General features: G+C 36.8%; 3 protein-coding genes across 4 annotated transcripts; all 3 read left to right on the forward strand.

Annotated features, from left to right (window-relative positions):
* The first annotated feature begins 1,161 nt into the window (after window positions 1-1,161).
* Window positions 1,162-4,331, forward strand: LOC110884313 (probable (S)-N-methylcoclaurine 3'-hydroxylase isozyme 2). The gene is made up of 2 exons (XM_022132023.2): window positions 1,162-2,079; window positions 3,623-4,331. The coding sequence occupies exons 1-2, from the start codon at window positions 1,174-1,176 to the stop codon at window positions 4,226-4,228; spliced, it is 1,512 nt and encodes a 503-aa protein (XP_021987715.1). The 5' UTR covers window positions 1,162-1,173; the 3' UTR covers window positions 4,229-4,331.
* Window positions 4,332-5,630: 1,299 nt separating this feature from the next.
* On the forward strand, window positions 5,631-7,738 carry LOC110880868 (POU domain, class 4, transcription factor 1-like). The gene is made up of 2 exons (XM_022129307.1): window positions 5,631-5,650; window positions 7,291-7,738. The coding sequence occupies exons 1-2, from the start codon at window positions 5,631-5,633 to the stop codon at window positions 7,736-7,738; spliced, it is 468 nt and encodes a 155-aa protein (XP_021984999.1).
* Window positions 7,739-8,692: 954 nt separating this feature from the next.
* On the forward strand, window positions 8,693-14,731 carry LOC110884312 (mediator of RNA polymerase II transcription subunit 21). Of its 2 annotated transcripts, XR_002561047.2 has the most exons (5): window positions 8,693-9,212; window positions 9,813-9,890; window positions 10,425-10,575; window positions 13,326-13,377; window positions 14,405-14,423. XR_002561047.2 is itself a non-coding variant. In XM_022132021.2 (4 exons), the coding sequence occupies exons 1-4, from the start codon at window positions 8,940-8,942 to the stop codon at window positions 14,479-14,481; spliced, it is 480 nt and encodes a 159-aa protein (XP_021987713.1). In that variant the 5' UTR covers window positions 8,706-8,939; the 3' UTR covers window positions 14,482-14,731. The 2 variants fall into 2 exon arrangements, 1 of the variants encoding a protein (XP_021987713.1); XM_022132021.2 differs by lacking the exon at window positions 10,425-10,575 and having other exon boundaries at window positions 8,706-9,212; window positions 14,405-14,731.
* The last annotated feature ends 3,779 nt before the right edge of the window (window positions 14,732-18,510 follow it).

Genomic DNA, 18,510 nt, shown 5'->3' on the forward strand with positions numbered 1-18,510 from the left:
TAATCTCTTCCAAATAACTAACTTCCATTCGGGTCACCCTCGTGCACGAATTCGGTTCAGTCTACTTAGGATGAAGGGAGTGGTTATCTATTTGGAATAGGTAAACTCCCCATTCACCCAATCAAACATTGCCACATCAATTTACCTATTTTTTTACCTAATACTCAAAAACCTTGGCGGTGGTTTATCTAATGGGGTTTAGGTAAACTATTTTAAAAAAAAAAAAAAAAAAAAAAAGTAAACTGCCATTTTGGTCCCTGAGGTTTGGTCACTTTTGCCACTTTAGTCCAAAACTCAAACCTTTTGCATCTGGGTCCCTGTGGTTTTAGTTTTATTGCCATTTTGGTCCAAAAATGAAATCAGACCATATTTGTCTTATAAAATCCTGCAATTTTGTCATTTTCCTCAGCAGCAAATCAGGTCTTATTTTTCTTATAAAATATGATATTTATTTATAAAAAAAAAATAAATGATCATTTTGCCCATGCGAAAAAGGACAAAATAGCAGGATTTTATAACACAAATATGACCTGATTTCTTTTTTGGACCAAAATGGCAATAAAACTAAAACCACAGGGACCCAGATGCAAAAAGTTTGAGTTTTGGACTAAAGTGGCAAAAGTGACCAAACCACAGGAACCAAAATGGCAGTTTACTCAAAAAAAATGTGTGATTGGTTGAGAAGGAATGGACCTCACCACACACCCATATCTCTCCTCCTTCCCTCCCTCTCACCGAATCGGTAAAGCTTCACCGAAAATGCCCCCCCATTTCAGTAAAATTATTGGCGGTAGATGGGGGGTCGGTACCGAGTGGGTTTACCGCCCCACTCTGCTCACCCTTATTTGGTTGGATGCTGGCTGCTACGTCATATTATTTTATTACATTTCATTTCTAATAATTCTTCATATACCCTTATAATGAATAAAAAGTATTTCATTTCTAATAGTTCTTAATATACCCTTATAAGTAATATCTTAATATGAGATAATATAAACATATATGTTGCTGAAACACGTCTACAAGTTTGGACTATGTGTCATACCTAATGCAACTTTGGAAGCTTATGACACAATAAACGTGATATCTTAGGTGATTCATGGGCTCATAAGTCATACTTAATGCAACATTGGAAGCTTATGACACTACAAAGGGATATATAAGTCATACCTAATGACAAAACTTACACGCTTTCTCATTATGGAAAGCAGTCTTGCAGCTTCTCTCTTTCTACTAACAACACCCCTCTTCTTGTTCTTCATCTTTAAACAGCGTTTCCGATCTTCAAAAAACCGTCCGCCAGGACCACCACCATGGCCAATAATCGGAAATATACACCAAATAGGCACCAACCCTCATGTCTCCATTTCCATCTTTGCTCAAGAGTACGGCCCACTCATCTCGCTCCAGTTAGGCACTCAACTTCTTGTGGTGGCGTCTTCTCCATCAGCCGCTTTAGAGATTCTAAAGACCCATGATCGCGTTCTATCCGGTCGCGCTATTCCTAACGCGTTTGAGCATAGTTTCTCGCCATTCTACCTTGTTTGGTCAGCGGGTTGTGGTGAACACTGGAAGTCGTTAAGAACCCTTTGTCGAACCGAGATGTTTTCACCTAAAGCCTTGGAAGCCCAGTTGAAAATAAGAGATGAGAAACTGGCACAAATGGTGAGTTTTTTGCAAGGTAAGAAACTAGAAGTTGTGAACGTTGGAGATGTTGTTTTTACTACAATGTTCAACACGATTAGTAATGTTTTCTTTGGAAAAGATCTTCTTGAGTTTGAAGATAAACATGGAATTACTGCTGGTGGGTTGAAAGGGAAATTATTTAAGGCATTAGAGGATGGAACAAGACCAAATATAAGTGATTTTTATCCATTTGTTAGGAAACTGGATCTTCAAGGATTAAGAAGGGGAAACTTGAAAATTCTCAAGGAGATTTTTAGTTTTTGGGAGGACATAGTAGAAGAAAGAAGAGCTCGAATTAATTCGTCCTTGGTGGCAGAGGAAGAAGATAAATGTTTTTTGGATCGGTTACTTGAAAATGGATTCTCAAATGATCAGATTAATATTTGTGCTTTGGTAAGTTTTTCTTATCCCTTTCTAACTAATCGTTAAGAGTTGTGCAAATGAATATAGAAAGCATAAGTTTATAAGACTTTTCTGAAAATTATTGATGCTATAAAAAGGATCAAATACAATAGGCTTACCGTACAAAACGTACGAAAGGCGTTAAAAGTTAAAAAAACGCGGTGACATTTTCGTAATTATTTACTCATAGAGTAATTATCAAAATTACTCTACAAATGATCTTGTAGGGTAATTTTGATCTTGTAAGGGTAATTTTGTAAAATGACCTTTTAGGGTTATTTTGATGTTGTATGGTAATTTTGTAGTTTATCATAATTATTTTACAAATGATCTTGTAAGGTAATTTTCAATTGTATGTAATTTTGATCTTGTAGGGTAATTTTGTAGAGCGTCATAATTAGTCTACAAATGATCTTGTAGGGTAATTTTGATCTTGTAGGGTAATTACGGGTAAAATAACTACGAAAATGTCACCGCGTTTTCGTACATTTTGTACGATAAGGCTATTTCTACATAAACTTTACCCATAAAAAGGTAAAGTCGGTTTTTTTTTTTCTATGGAAGTAAAACATGTGTTAAATATGGGCATATCATGAGTTTAATTTTTAGGTTACGGGTATGTTTAGCAAAAGTAGTTGGTGGCTGAAAGCTGAAAGCTGGTAGCTTGTGGCTGGAAGCTGGTAGCTGGTAGCTAGTAGCTGTAGCTTTTTAGATATATTTGGTGTTTGGTAGAGTAGTTGGAGCTTTTAATAAAATGTATAAAATGACCAAAATAGACATAACTAAAAATTTAGAAAGTTGGTGCATTAAAAAGTTCCTTATTTTTAGAGGTTAAATTAGCCAATTTTTCTCTAAAAGCTTGTAGCTTCTTCTAAACGCTACTACTAGTAGCTTTCAACCAAAAGTTTCAAGCTCCTAACCTAAAAGCTTAAAGCTCCTTCAACCAAACAATACTTTTTATTGAGTAGGAGCTTTTTCATAAAAGCTTAAAGCTAGAAGCTTCTAAAAGCTCTTAAAAGCTTCATGCCAAACATACCCTACATGGAAAACATTAAATATAGTTAAACGATTGTAAATAAACATTTAACATTTATGTAATTAAACCATTGTAAATAAAATTTTAAATTTTGTAATATAATTTTTTTTTTACCGAGCCGAACCGATACCGCCCAAATAGCATGGGTACCTGTATTCATTTTTATGATTTCTTTGTCTCAATAGAAGTCATTTTGATACTTTTTCGCTACCCGTACCGTTGTTTTTGATACTTTTTTGCTACCCGTACCGTACAACAACGTAACTCTATAACTCACGATTTTATATTGGTAACTATTATTTATACTATTGTAACCATATATATGATTATGTATGTATACATATCCCGAACTCAATGCACGCAAAAATTCCACTAGTTATATCGTATATTCTGCAAAAGGTAATTATATATCTACTGAATGAAAATAAACCTTAATTTGTAAAGCCTATATGCCTATTTTATTCTTACGTTTTAAATTAATCGTGCTTTTATTGGCAGGAGTTATTCATAGCAGGTGTAGATACTACAACCTCAACAACTGAATGGGCCATGGCTGAGTTGCTGAAAAACAAAGAAGCCTTTTCCAAAGTACAAGAAGAGTTGAAGCATAAAACAAACTCCAAGATTGTTGCTGGATTACAAGTGTCTGAATGTTCTTATTTAAATGCTTGTATAAAGGAAACATTAAGGTTACACCCGCCGGTGCCTTTCCTAATTCCACGTCGTGCTTTCGAGGCGTGTGAGGTTATGAACTATACAATCCCTCGAAATACGCAAATCTTTATCAACGTTTGGGCAATTGGTCGAGATCCAGAAGTCTGGGAAGAACCTCTCTCATTCAGACCCGAAAGATTTCTTGGCTCGCACTTGGATTTTAAAGGCCAAGACTTTGAGTTCATACCATTTGGTGCAGGGAGAAGGATGTGCCCCGGTTTACCGTCTGGTATCAAGAGTGTTCAGTCTATATTAGCATCTTTGATTAACCAATTCCGTTGGGTTCTCCCGAATGATGAAGATCCATCAAAGCTCGACATGAACGAAAAATTTGGGGTAACATTGCAAAAGAAAAAACCTCTTCAACTTATTTTTAAAGATTTAGAATGATTATTATTTATTAACATGTACTTTTCTACTTTTATTCTTTTTCCACATGTTGATATCAACATATAAAATATCAAATAAACCTTTCACGCTCGGTTGTTTACTATTTATAATGTTGTATTAGAGTAACTATTAATGTAACCGGTTTTATTATAAGAAAAGGTTGGTTATTGTTGGTAATTCTAATGTCTACTTGAGATTAAAGAGGAATGAAAATAAACTTTGTGAGTGCCCACTGATACAAAACTATTCTCATTTCTAGCACCTTAGAAACAAGTGGTTCAAGAGTGCTAAACCCCTAGTGACTTGGGGGTTTGAAGGGGGCTTTGCCCCCAAACTGGATTCTCGCTGAGTAAATTAGCATGATAATCCATAGAAAGCTGAACGAAATTGATCGTTACAAAGAACTAACATTATGTTCCCGAGTCTCATTTAACAGGGGAGATGAAGGAAAATTTTCCCTCCTAAGTCCTAATCTCTACAATTTGGGAGGATGAATATATGGTCATATTTTCTTCCCTTTTCCCTCATTTTCCCTCCCCTCCCCCTGTTAAATGAAACTCGAGAACATGGTTTTTTCATATTTTCATCTCTTTTCCCTCCCCTCCCCCTGTTAAATGAGACTCGGGAACAGAGTGTAAATAAAAGTTGTAAGTTGCTATTAATCATTAGTGGTAACTAAGATCGTTAGTTGCTACTTATAAACAACTTGGTCATTAGTGAAAATAAACTACACTAGCAACAAGGTAAATCAGTAGAAACTAAGTTATTATAGATGATGGAGTTCATGCTGGTGATTTTCTTAATAACACAACTGAATAACTACCAACAATTATAATCGCCATTTGACATACTATTTCACAAAAGTTGCGTCATTTCAACTAAAATGTTGTGATGATTTTCCAATTAAAAAACTAGAGTTTTTGGTTGGTTATGGTACACGCTATTTTTATAACAGGATTCGATTTTGTTTTCTCCTTGAATTATCCAACTGAACTTTCAAAAGAATCATCAAAATATTTAATCTAAAAGTGACCTCATTCCGGTTCTTAAGGGGTAACAACTGGGGTGTTCACGATCCAGTTTTGATGGTTTCTAGGTCATATCTTAAGCCAAACCGTTAGTAGCGGTTTTTATTATCAAAAACCAAAATTGAAACAATGAAATTTAAAACCGAACAATTACTAATGGTTTGATTTCATGGTTTGGGCTTTGTAAATTCTTTATATAAAATGCATAATAAATAAAATAAACCTTCAAGATAGGGGTTGTCTAGACATATAACATGATAAAATAATCCTCTAGTATCCAGATCTTACGAATTCTGAAGCATACAGCTATAACTGTTGTATCATAGAATAATGTTTTAAATACTGGTATGTATCGGCTGGTAATTCCGAATACTATGGGCTCGATACAAAAAAGGTTGGTAAAACTAGAATACGGTATTTGCTACATACCAACGGTTCTACCGGTTCGAACCGTTGAACCGGTTTGTAGAATCTTCAGATTCGATTTTTATATTATATTATAATCTAATATTTAGGTAATAAACTAATAACTGACCTTCAATATTTTCAGTAACTAACCTAGCGTTCCAAGTTCCTATGTTCGCTACTCATGGCCTTCCATTCGCCCTGTACAATCGATTAAACCATTCTTAAACTCACCCTGATATGTTTTAAAAATTGGTTTTTAAAACATTGGTTTAATGTGGCCATTATTTCTCGTGTCGCCAATTTAAACACCTTTTTATACTGATTATCACTTAAATTGGATTTTATGATATTGTTTTGCTTGTCATTGACCTATGTTTTGTTGGTATTATTTATTGAGTCTTTTATCATTAACCTATAACTATTGTATTTTTAATCTGATTTGAATAAGTTGAATAAAATCAACAGAGGCGTCTCTGAGAATTCACGTACCCTGTTCGAGTTTGAAAAAATGTGGTATTCCGTAATGTTTTATTATTATTAAGAAAATTCAAATTAGTATTGGTCTCAATAAACCTAATGTCAAGTGGACTAAATTCTAAACTACAAAAAATGATTTGTAAATGGGTCAATATTGGAATTGGTATGTGTTTACTATCTAAAAAAATAACATATATTTATATCGGATTTTTTTTTAAATCGTGTGCCCTCGAAATCACGGGCCTTGTGCGGAGATCCTCCCCGCACACCATCAAAGCCGCCAATGAAACTCGAACTTAACTCTAACTCAAGTGAGATTTTAAGACTCAAAACTCGGACAACCCAATTCGAGTAACCCGAAATTCGACTAATTCGATTCGATAAACACCCTTAATAAAACCCAACTCTTTATTTGTAACTTATGTCAATCTAGTCTTTTGGCTTAGCAAATTGGATGTGTATAGAATGACCTGCACTTGGGCTATTTCTTGGATTACTAAAGAGTTAACTGTCGTTTTCGTCCATATGGTTTGGTGGAAAATGCAACTTCAGTCCAAAAAAAAATATTTGCGCCAGTTTCGTCCTCAACGTTTTTGAAACATGTCACTTCAGTCCAAAAAGATAACGCCCGTTAAAAACGTTGAGGACGGAATTGGCGCAATGTGTTATCTTTTTGTACTGAAGTGACACGTTTCAAAAATGTTGAGGACGAAACTGGCGCAATTTTTTTTTTTTTTTTGAACTGAAATGACATCTTCCACGAAACCACAAGGACGAAAATGACAGTTAACTGATTACTAAATGAATGGCATGCTCCTGGACTGTTACATGCCGTAGTAAGTCGAAAGGCAGTAGGGGCATGTGGGTGAAAGAGTAAACTGCCATTTTGGTCCCTGTGGTTTGGGCACTTTTGCCATTTTAGTCCAAATCTCAAACTTTTTAAACCTGGGTCCCTGTGGTTTCACTTTTGTTGCCATTTTAGTCCAAAATCTAAAAACCCCCTATTTTCACTGATGAAAGCTGGATGTTTTGTCTTTTAGTTCAGGGGCATTTTTGTCCATCTAATTTTAATATAATATATTAATAATTAATAAACTAAATTAACATATAAATAAGATGATGTCTCACCATCATCTTCCCCAAATGCAGATGCAGAGCAAAAACCCTTAACCCAAACCCTAATTCCACAGCCACCTCCAACTCCACCACCGCCACCTCCTCCTCTCTTCTTACCACCGCCACCACTACCTCCTCACCACAGCCGCTACCACCACCTCCTTCTCACCACAACCACCATCTCCTTCTTCTCACCACAACGTCACCGTCACCATCACTCTCTCTCTCTCTCTCTTCCGATCGGTTAGCTCTTGTATGTGGAAATGGATTTGCTGGCGGTGCCTACAGTGGTGGATACAGCGGAATTTATGGAGGCAGTGGTGGCGGAGGAAATGGATTTGCTAGCGGTGCCTACGGTGGTGGATACAGAGGCCGTGGTGGCAGTTATGGAGGCAGTGGTGTCGGAGCAAACCACAAACACCAAAAAACACACACTTCCGTTGCAAGCGGTGTCGGAGCAAACCCTTCAACAAATACGTGAAGTTATACACTACAGGCTGCACACCATCTTCTACCATACGACAAAAGAACGAAAACCCATCAGAAATAGAAGAATTCTGAGCATACCCTTTAACCGTTGTGTGATAAAGAGCATCGTTTTTGTCTTTAATTGGTTCGAAAACACGGGTGGCTTCGGTTAAGCTGTTGTATTTGCAGAACAAGCTCACAAGCTTTGTTTGAAAGAGGTGTTCTTGATAAAGACCGTTTTTGATGATTAGAGGGATGATTCGGTGAAGTTCTTGGAGTGAAGTGCAGAGTTCTAGGAGAATTGCTGCTGGGTGTTTGTAAATATGAAGGGGAGTGTGGATTCTTTGAGTTAGTGTGTGTTGGATGCGAGAAGATGAAGATGAAGATGATATGTGAGATTGTGGGGTTGTTGAGAGTGATGCAGTGGATAATATCTGGGTTTTGTGAAGATCTGAGAGAGGGAGAGAAGAAGATGAAGATCTGAGAGATAGAGAAGAGAGAGACAGAGGGGTATGTTATAATAATCTTAAATGACCAAAATACCCCTGAACAAAAAGACAAAATAGATATGTTGTAACAGTCAAAATAGGGGGTTTTTAGATTTTGGACTAAAATGGCAACAAAAGTGAAACCACAGGGATCTAGATTTAAAAAGTTTGAGATTTGGACTAAAATGGCAAAAATGCCCAAACCACAGAGACCAAAATGACAGTTTACTCGGGTGAAACTTGAAAACTTGCATTTAAATAATTATAAGATTTGGCCTTGTCCTACCAGTGAACCGATAAGAATATTGGTTCAACATCTGGTCTGGTTATTATAACATTGTTTGCAACCCGATAGAGATGAGATCGCTGCCGATCACGAAATTCGTAAAAAAGGTACCGGTATTAGCATGAGTACGAAACTATATTCGAAGGTAAAATATCGATAAAATATTGTATCTACCGAAACGGTATCGAATTGAAAATACCAATCATGAAAAACCCCAAACACAAATACCGAAATTCATTCAGTACAAATACACGGTGACGTTTTCCACAAACGACGAAACTAGTCTCAAAACGAAAGACGTTGAATCCCCTTTCTTTAATTCTTTACTCTTGCAACTCATCAAACCAATTCCAGTCTTCATGATGATCTGATCAATCAAACCCCCTTTCTCAAACACAAGCCCTACCACAAAAACCCTAAATCCCCAATTCATTCATTCAATGGACATAATATCCCAATTACAGGAACAGGTAAACACCATCGCTGCAATCGCCTTCAACACCTTCGGAACATTGCAGAGAGACGCACCACCAGTTCGTCTCTCCCCCAATTACCCAGAACCCCCTTCTGCACCTGCCGCACCTACCGCCGCCGCCGGTGGTGCAGCTGCCAACGGTGCCGCTGCAAACCCTAGCACTGAAGAGTCGCCCAGTAATAATATTTCGGAAACGCCGAAGCTTTTGAGTGCCGAACTTGTTAAAGCTGCTAAACAGGTGTGGTTAAATTAATTGTTGGATTAATTTAGTGTTTTTTGTTTTTGATATTGAAGAAAAGAAAAAAAAAAGAATTATTATTGGTTTGTTTAAATACTCAAAATTGATTACTGTAAGTTTAAAATTGCGATAATTAGTTTAAGGCAGATTCAAACACAACCTTAGACTTCTTTAGATTCTTCACTTGTAACGTTTTGCCATACATAATCATATCATCTCTCATAACATAGAAGGGTACCTGCAAAACGAATAAGTTAATTGGCCGAACTGAGTAGTACCCTTGGTTTAGAAAAGCGTAAAGCGCTCTGATGCGTTTTACGTTTAGGCCCTGAAAGTCGAGGCGTGAAGCAAAGTCTCACACGCACGCGAGGTGTTGTTGTATGTACAACCAAGAGCTGCATTTGTCTCATGGTTTTACGTATCACCAACCTAACTGTGCAAAGGCCCTGTGGCGCTTTCCTGATGCCTTTGTGCATCAGGAGCGCTTTTTTAATCCAAGATAGAACTAAATGGAGATAATTTGTTTGCATTATAACTCTTGTCCCATGACTTTGAAAGTGAGTTTTCATGATTAATTTTCACATGTTGTAACATGTGTAGTTTGATGCATTGGTAGCTGCTCTTCCGTTTTCCGAAGGAGGTGAGGAAGCTCAGCTGAAAAAAATTGAACAACTTCAGGTACATTAGCCCACATAGAAAGTTTTACTGTTTATATGTATGGATTTTATTAAAAAAAATTGTTACCATAGTGCATCCCATGAAGAATCATAGGGGTGGCAAAATGGGTGGGTTGGGAAGTTTTGGGTAATGGGTTAGGATGGGTTTGGGTAGACCTGGCAAACGGGTAGGGTTGGGTCGGGTCGGGTCATGGGTCAGAACGGGCCCGGGTCAAAACGGATCAATTATAAAAAGGGTTGTTTTGGTTCGGGTCGAAACGGGTCCGGGTTGGAAGGGGTTTCGGGTCGGGTCAGGTCAGGTTTTACTTTATTTTCCTTTAAAGTTATCCAACAAGTTACGAGTCCAGCTATGCCCCTTTGAACTCTCAACTGAATGGAGTGACATCTAACATCAAGTATGTCATAAAAAATCAAATGAAATAGGCTGGAAAATCTTAAATTCTTATGCAACTTAACAAAGAACCTTGTATTATTTAATAACAGAAGCAATACAGACCCATGATATTAATAAAAAGCTACAATTTTTTACATTCAGATCTCATACAAGAAGGAGCTGAAAAGCTTCATTTGCTCAGCCCAGCTAAGTCAAACTTTTATGGTTATTTGCACATTTCAGCTTGAGAAGCTAAGTACCCGAGTCCAACAACAATATCACTAATCAAGGGCCCAAAATTTGCAGCCATATGGTATTATACACAGATCTTTCTAACCCAACCCAACCCGTTTCAACTTTTGCTAAACCCGTTTGACCCATGACCCAACCTTTCCGACCCGCCCAATTTTGCCACCTCTACTCAATACAGCAGCACTACATTGGCGGTTATATAGTAAATTTATAATCTAAACCTGCAGAGTCTCAAAGATACTGCTTGTATAGAAACAGATTCAGCACTACATTGGCAGTGAATATTTTTTTTTTTTTAAATGTGAACCTAGATGAAGCAAGTCACACACTTGTGTACATCCAGTTTACTATCATTACTCTCACTTTGATGCAAGTCAGCAACCGTCAACGATGAAGCAGGCAGGCAATTCACGTCTACTTTCGCATTAGCATCTTGCGCAACACTTTCAGTCCCTTGTGAGGATGAAGCGTTGTTAAGCGACGATGACGAATCCATGAATACGATCCTCCTTTTCTTGATCGGTAAATGTTTGGCCGAGGCTTCCATCTGCAGTTCACAGAAACTGAAACCGAATCATAATTAAACTTTTCAAGCCAAAACAATCAACATAAACAATCCTTATCAAAACAAGGTGAAGTTCTTCACCTTATCAGATTCCGAAACAGGCGGTTTCAACCCGTTTGAATCCATAGCAAGTAACCGTTTCAAATCCTCCTTTATGAACTTCTATAACCCTTTGAAACTTGTCTACAAGTCAAAACAGGTTCCATAACACTGTTGACCAGACCACTGGAAAAAATAAGTTTCAAATAGTAACAGGTTCCAAAAACACTGTTGACGACTGTCGTACCTCTGTTGCGAACAGTACCAGAATCTGTTCTGTCCAGCTTCAGTTTCATTTCCTATTCTAATTCAATTATGTCTTATAGATCATGGAAGCAGGTCATTCAACATCAAAGAAATCCCCAATTGAAAAGAAAAGAAATCCCCAACTCAATTAACCTGATGATTGACGGTGGTACTAGTGCCGCTGAATTCGAGGGTGTTGATGATGACGTCGGCGTCGCTGATGTTGTCTTCACTAACCCTAGAGAGAACCCGTTCAAAATTCTCAACCCTAGAGAACCCGTACCTTCAGAATCCTCAACCCGTATTGACCCGTGGAATACTTCTTTGTTTTTGTAATTAACCCATTTTGACCCTTTGACTTAAATTACTTTACCCAAATTCACCCATAGTATCTTATAAATAACCCAAAATGACCCATATCAAAGACTTTGGGTCAGAATTGCCCCCACTAGGTTTGGGTTAGGATGGGTTTATTAAGAAATGGGTTAGGATGGGTTTAGGTCAAGATGGGTTTTTGTCAAGATGGATTTGAGCATGCATGATAGGCTAAAAATATAAATAAATAAATAAAAAGTCAAATAAATTATTAAAAAATCAAAAAATTTAAAAAAAAAATAAAAAAATAAAAAAAAGGTTCAGTGCTTTTTGAGGATTGTACGTCACGATGAACTTCATTTGGTACCGGGTACCGGAACCGAACCGAACCGTACCGGTACCATCAAATTAGTTGGTCCAGCATAACTGTACCGTACATGTTATTTTGTTATTTTTTAAAGTGACCCTTTTAACAATTCTTGTTAACCCAACTTAACTCATGTACTACAAAAATAATACCCATCCTAACCCAAAGTTGAATGTATGGGTTGATTTTGCCACCCCTATGCGTGACATTATAACCTTTTAATGGACAAATGGGTTAATTTTGGTTAAAAAGATTTGCTCATATAGTATTAATAACATGCTACAAGTTAAAGATCAACCACACATGTATATAAGATAGACTCAATACAATCACACTACAAACCCAGAACCTTTGCTCATTTGTCCAAAATTTTCCTTATCTCACTCACTGTAGCACAGGATGTACATCTTGAATCTATAATATAAAATCCACATCAGTATATCACCTGTTAAGAAACAAAGCGCAAATCAAATATAAACCATTACTTCTCCAATAACTGAGACCATCTTTCACACAACATATGAGCTTCAAAAACAAACAAAATGAAACTGGAAAAAAAATACAAACAAAATGCCATTCAAGAACAGTTAAGAAGCACCAAATCAATTAGTCATATGATAAAACAAGGTGAACTTTCACTACATATGCGAGTATGTGACAAACCATAGATCTTCAAAACCATTTTCAGCAATATGCAAACTCATACCACAAAACTCTCGACATAAAACTTAAAAACTTTTTGGATTGAAATTGAATCAATCCAAAACTCAAAAATACTAACTTATGAATTGAAATTAAGTCAGATTGAATATGAACTCAAGTTTAAGTCCAGAAGCCGGATCTTGCGATGTTAAAAGAGATCTTTATTGATTAAATATGGCAGTGTAAGGAGAACAAGAGTCGTCTCCATTCTCAAACGTTATGAAGGGGATGAAAACCCTAGGTAGAAACTAGAAAGACAGCGAGGATAAGTTTTGAGAACCCATCCTGACCCATTCTTTTTTTATTCACAGCCCATCCTAACCCGTGCTCTCTGTTTTGCCATTTTTAAAATTACAAATCTAGAACCCCCCTCCCCCCCCCCCCCCCCCAATATTATTAAGTTAACCCAAATCAACCCATTATTTTATATTTAAAACCCAAACTTACACATCTGGGTCAAGATTGCCAGGTCTAAATAATCATCATACGCGTGACGATAACAACCTAAAAGAACTAAAGAAGTTAAGAAGAATGATTATAGATTGTGATCTCACAGATAATGAATCTTTTTGTGTAGGCTGAAAATGATCTTGTTGGTCAAGAACTTCAAAAGCAACTTGAGGCTGCAGGTAAATTTATTCTACGCTATCTTTTCTGCATGTTTGCTTCACTTGATTTGTTTCTTATTTTGCCAATGACTGTGGGGTAGGGTTGTTTCTTGGCTCAAATCAGAGTTAAGCTTACACTTCAAAAAATCAAATAGCTCATCTTCGAGTCGAAAATTGTGCCAGTTTTGAAGTTTTTGACAACTAGATTAACTTTTCGAATAATTAATTAGTTATGGTGTGTTCAATGTAAATCGATATGTGGTAAAATAAATTAAGCGTAAATACTGAGGTGGCAAACAGGTGGGTAGGATAATGGGTCAAAATACTTCAGAATTATAAAAAGACAGATTTCTCAATCTCTCAAAGTGGGTAGAAACATTTGTTTCTTTCTCGTCGCTGTAGGTGTCAAAATGGTCTGCTTGGGTTGGATTGGGATTTGCGACTGGTCAAAATAGCTGGACATTATAACAAGTAACAGGTCATCGGTCACTTTCGGCATGTTGACCCGTTATGGAAATTAAATTTTTTCTTTCTGTCTTGATTTTTTGGATAGAGCATGATTTTGAGAAAGAAAATATTTTTTTATTTTTTTTTTTATTTATTAGGGTGAACAAGATAAAAAAATGTTACGTAAACTAACCAGGTCCAAACTAATCGAGATTTTTTTTTGTATCTTTTCTAAAATGGTTAATATCGTGTTAAACTACAAGCAAGACAATGTGTTCTATTAAAATATGATTCTTGTGAAACTGGTGCTGTTAGTTTTAACTCATTTACCAAAATGGTCGGTTCAGGTTATATTTTTATTACTTAAGCGGGTCAAATGGGTAAAGCAGAGAACACTGGCTAAAACGGGACACAGGTCAAAACGGAGAAAAAAATTCTTGTAGTGTTAGATTAAAGGTGAACCGACATTAAAAAAATCACCAGGCTTGAACTCAATGACAGCATAATAAATGTAACTTTCTTTTACAGTCTTTTATATTCATAATAGTAGATAAAGTTGTTTTTTGTTCTAATGGGATTGACATGCTATTGGTGATATCAGATAAGGAATTGAAACAAGTGCAAGAATTGTTCAATGAAGCAGCAGATAATTGTCTCAACTTGAAGAAACCAGACTAAAGGCACTAATGTAATGGATCATCTTTCATTTGTATCAGTATGATATTAATTTTAGAATCTAATCAGATCGTTGATCGTCGTTGTTGCTCTGGGTGTTCTTCGGCTTTTTTAAGATATCCATTATATGGTCTTTTATTGCATATTTTCAAGTATTCGTCTATGTCTTCACTGTCGTTTTCCAAAGTTTGATGTATTGTTAAGGGAGATTTTTGTAAATGAGAAGATTTTGGTATTAATATTTGATTTTGTATATTAAGGTATGTTTTTTCTAAGAGTATTATATTGTACCAGATCAATATTAAACAAAGGCTGCCTCAAACATTCATCTGTCTTTTGGTTTTCAGCTCTATATTTGACATTGATTATAAGAAAAAGGTCTATTTTTTAAAAAAAAAATAAGGAATTCCATGGTTCCACACTTGCTCATCAAGACGATCAGTGGATGAGCCATCAAACTTGACGTTGTGGGCTATCGACCCTCAACACGTTGCTTTAACGACTCAATACACAATCCCATAAAGTTAAAAGGAGGGTGAGGGTGTGGGGTCCATCCCCAATCAATTAATCAAATTTTTTTTATTATTTAAATCTTAGATAGTTAAAGGGTGAGTTAGTTAAAGCTTAATGTCTATGTGTCGGTATGTGAAAGAACGTTATGCACTTTTTTAGTTAAACCACAACGGGTGGTCTTGGACCTATGATGGTTATCTTTTTTTAACATAATTTCTAGACATTCTATGATAAATATATCAATATTTACATTTTCCTTGAAATTGATATTTTAAAAATGTAATATATATGGTTTAAAAAAAAGGAAATATTGATAAAAACCAAAGAGAAAAGAGATAAAAACTGAATTCACATCTATCATTCTATTCAACATTACAATATATAGATAAAGAAAACCATAAACCCTAAAGCCCATAAGTAATGGGTTGGGCCTAAAATGTCTGGTTTATAACACTCCCCCTCGGACATTTAGAATTATACACAGTTTAACGACATACTTCAGGATGATGTTAAATAGGTACTTCTGGACATGAATAAATAGACTGATACTACTGGATCATCTATGCTGCCTCATTAAAAACCTTACTAACAAAACCCAGTGGGACAAAACTTAGTTAGGGAAAAAGAGTACAGCGTGTATAATTCTCCCCCTGAATTCAACAAACATCTTTCAAACTACGAAGACCGATCTTGTGTGATAACTGCTCGAAACTGCTTCTAGGTAAAGATTTTGTGAACAGGTCTGCTAGATTTTCACTTGACTTGATCTGACGAACATCGATTTCCCTTTCTTTCTGCAAGTCATATGTTGAGAAGAACTTTGGTGAGATGTGCTTTGTTCGATCACCCTTGATATAACCTTCTCTGATCTGAGCTATGCAAGCAGCATTGTCTTCATAAATAATTGTCGGCTCCTTCTTGATCTGTTCTAATCCGCATGCTTCTTGTATGTGATTAATCATTGATCTCAACCACACGCATTCTCGACCAGCATCATATAGTGCTATCAATTCGGCATGATTTGATGATGTTGATGTAAGTGTTTGCTTAGTTGACTTCCAAGAAATTGTTGTGCCATCGTATGTGAATACATAACCTGTCTGAGATTTTGCTTTGTGAGGATCTGATAGATATCCGGCATCAGCATACCCAACAAGCTGGGACTTTTGATCTTTCTGATAGAAAAGACCTAAGTCTTGTGTCCCGCAAATATACCGGAATATATGTTTTACACCATTCCAGTGTCTACGTGTTGGATTCCAACTGTATCTCGCTAGTACATGTACTGCAAATGCAATGTCAGGTCTTGTGTTATTTGCGAGATACATAAGGGCACCGATCGCGCTTAAGTACGGTACTTCTGGGCCAAGTACTTCTTCGCCTTCTTCTTGAGGGCGATAAGGATCCTTGTGTGGATCTAAGGGTCGGACAACCATAGGTACGCTAAACGGATGTGCTTTATCCATATTGAAACGTACTAACATCTTCTGGATGTAGTTTGATTGATGGACAAATGTGCCATTGCACAGATACTCAAATTGTAGTCCGATACATAATTTCGTCATACCAAGATCTTTCATTTCAAATTCCTTCTTTAACAACAGAGCAGCTTTCTCTATCTCTTCAGGAGATCCGATGATGTTGATATCATCAACATAGACTGCTATTATAGTGAAATTTGAGAGTGATCTTTTTATAAAAACACATGGACTGATTACGTCAGACTTGTATCCTTCTTTTTCGAGATATTCACTAAGTCGATTGTACCACATACGACCCGACTGTTTGAGACCATATAAAGATCTCTGGAGCTTTATAGAACACATATCTCGAGGTGTTGATTTTAATGCTTCAGGCAATTTTAATCCTTTAGGGATTTTCATGTAGATGTCATTTTCAAGCGTCCCGTATAAGTATGCGGTGACGACATCCATTAGTCTCATATGAAGTCCTTCAGAGATTGTGAGGCCGATTAGGAACCTAAGGGTTATCGCATCCACTACAGGGGAATACGTTTCCTCATAATCAACTCCTGGGATTTGGGAAAACCCTTGTGCTACAAGTCGAGCCTTATATCGTACAATCTCATTCTTTTCATTTCTTTTTATTGCAAACACCCATTTATAACCTACTGGTTTGACATCTATGGGTGTTCGGACTACAGGTCCGAAAACATGTCGCTTTTCGAGCGAATTCAATTCGGCGTTTATGGCTTCTTGCCATCTTGGCCAATCATTTCTGTGCATGCACTCTTCTAAAGTTTTAGGTACGTAATCATTTTCATTGATTACATCCGTTGCTATAGCATATGCGAATATATCATCAACACGTGTTTTATTCCGGTTCCACATTGTACTATCTTGTACATAATTAATATAGATCTCATTTTCGTTCGGTACCTGTGTTTCTTCTGAAACTTCATTTTCCTCTGGATTCATAGTTGTCTCTTCTGGGACATTTACCTCTACCGGAGTTTCATTTATAATCTTTTGTGAGTTTTCACCAACTGCGTTACTTTGCTCTTTTCGTTTCCGTGGGTTTTTGTCTTTGGAACCGATTGGTCTCCCACGCTTTCGTTGTATAGTAATCGCTTCTGGGATTACTTCAATTCGAGCAGGTGCATTTAATGCTGGTACATGTGACTTTGTCACTCTATTCGTGCCTGTGAATGCATCTGGTAATTCATTCGCTATTCTTTGCAAATGTATAATCTTTTGGACTTCATATTCACATTGACCACTTCGGGGGTCGAGATTTGATAGCGATGATGCATTCCACGTTATTTCTTGTGTTACCAGTCTTTCTTTGTCCTTATCTCCCCCTAAGACTAGGAACATTGTTTCATCAAAATGACAGTCAGCATACCGTGCTGTAAACATGTCTCTCGTCATTGGTTCTAAATATTTAATTATGGACGGGGAGTTAAAGCCAATATAGATACCCAGTCTTCTTTGGGGTCCCATTGTAGTACGTTGTGGTGGCGGTATTGGTACATATACCGCACAACCAAAAATTCTAAGGTGGGACAAACTTGGTTCTCGTCCGGAGACCAGTTGCAATGGGGAGTATTCGTGATCAGCAGTTGGTCTCAATCTAATCAGTGCAGCGGCATGCAAAATAGCATGACCCCATGCAGAAGATGGTAATTTACATCTCATTAAGAGTGGTCTAGCGATTATTTGTAATCGTTTAATCAGAGATTCAGCTAAACCGTTTTGTGTGAACGTGAGGTACTGAATGTTCAACATTGATCCCAATTGACATACAATAGTCATTAAAAGCTTGAGATGTGAACTCTCCCACATTATCCATCCGGATGTTTTTAATTTGATTATCGAGTAGCTAAAAGGCTCACGTGTGACCACGTTGAGGATGCGTCAATTAAGACCAAGAAATAGCGGAATGGTCCACAAGGTGGATAAATGGGCCCACAAATATCCCCTTGGATTCTTTCTAAAAATGATGGGGTTTCATGTATCAATTTAGTTTGTGAGGGCCGAATTATAAGTTTGCCCAGAG

Source organism: Helianthus annuus, chromosome 11 (assembly GCF_002127325.2).
Source record: "Helianthus annuus cultivar XRQ/B chromosome 11, HanXRQr2.0-SUNRISE, whole genome shotgun sequence".
Lineage (NCBI taxonomy): Eukaryota > Viridiplantae > Streptophyta > Magnoliopsida > Asterales > Asteraceae > Helianthus > Helianthus annuus.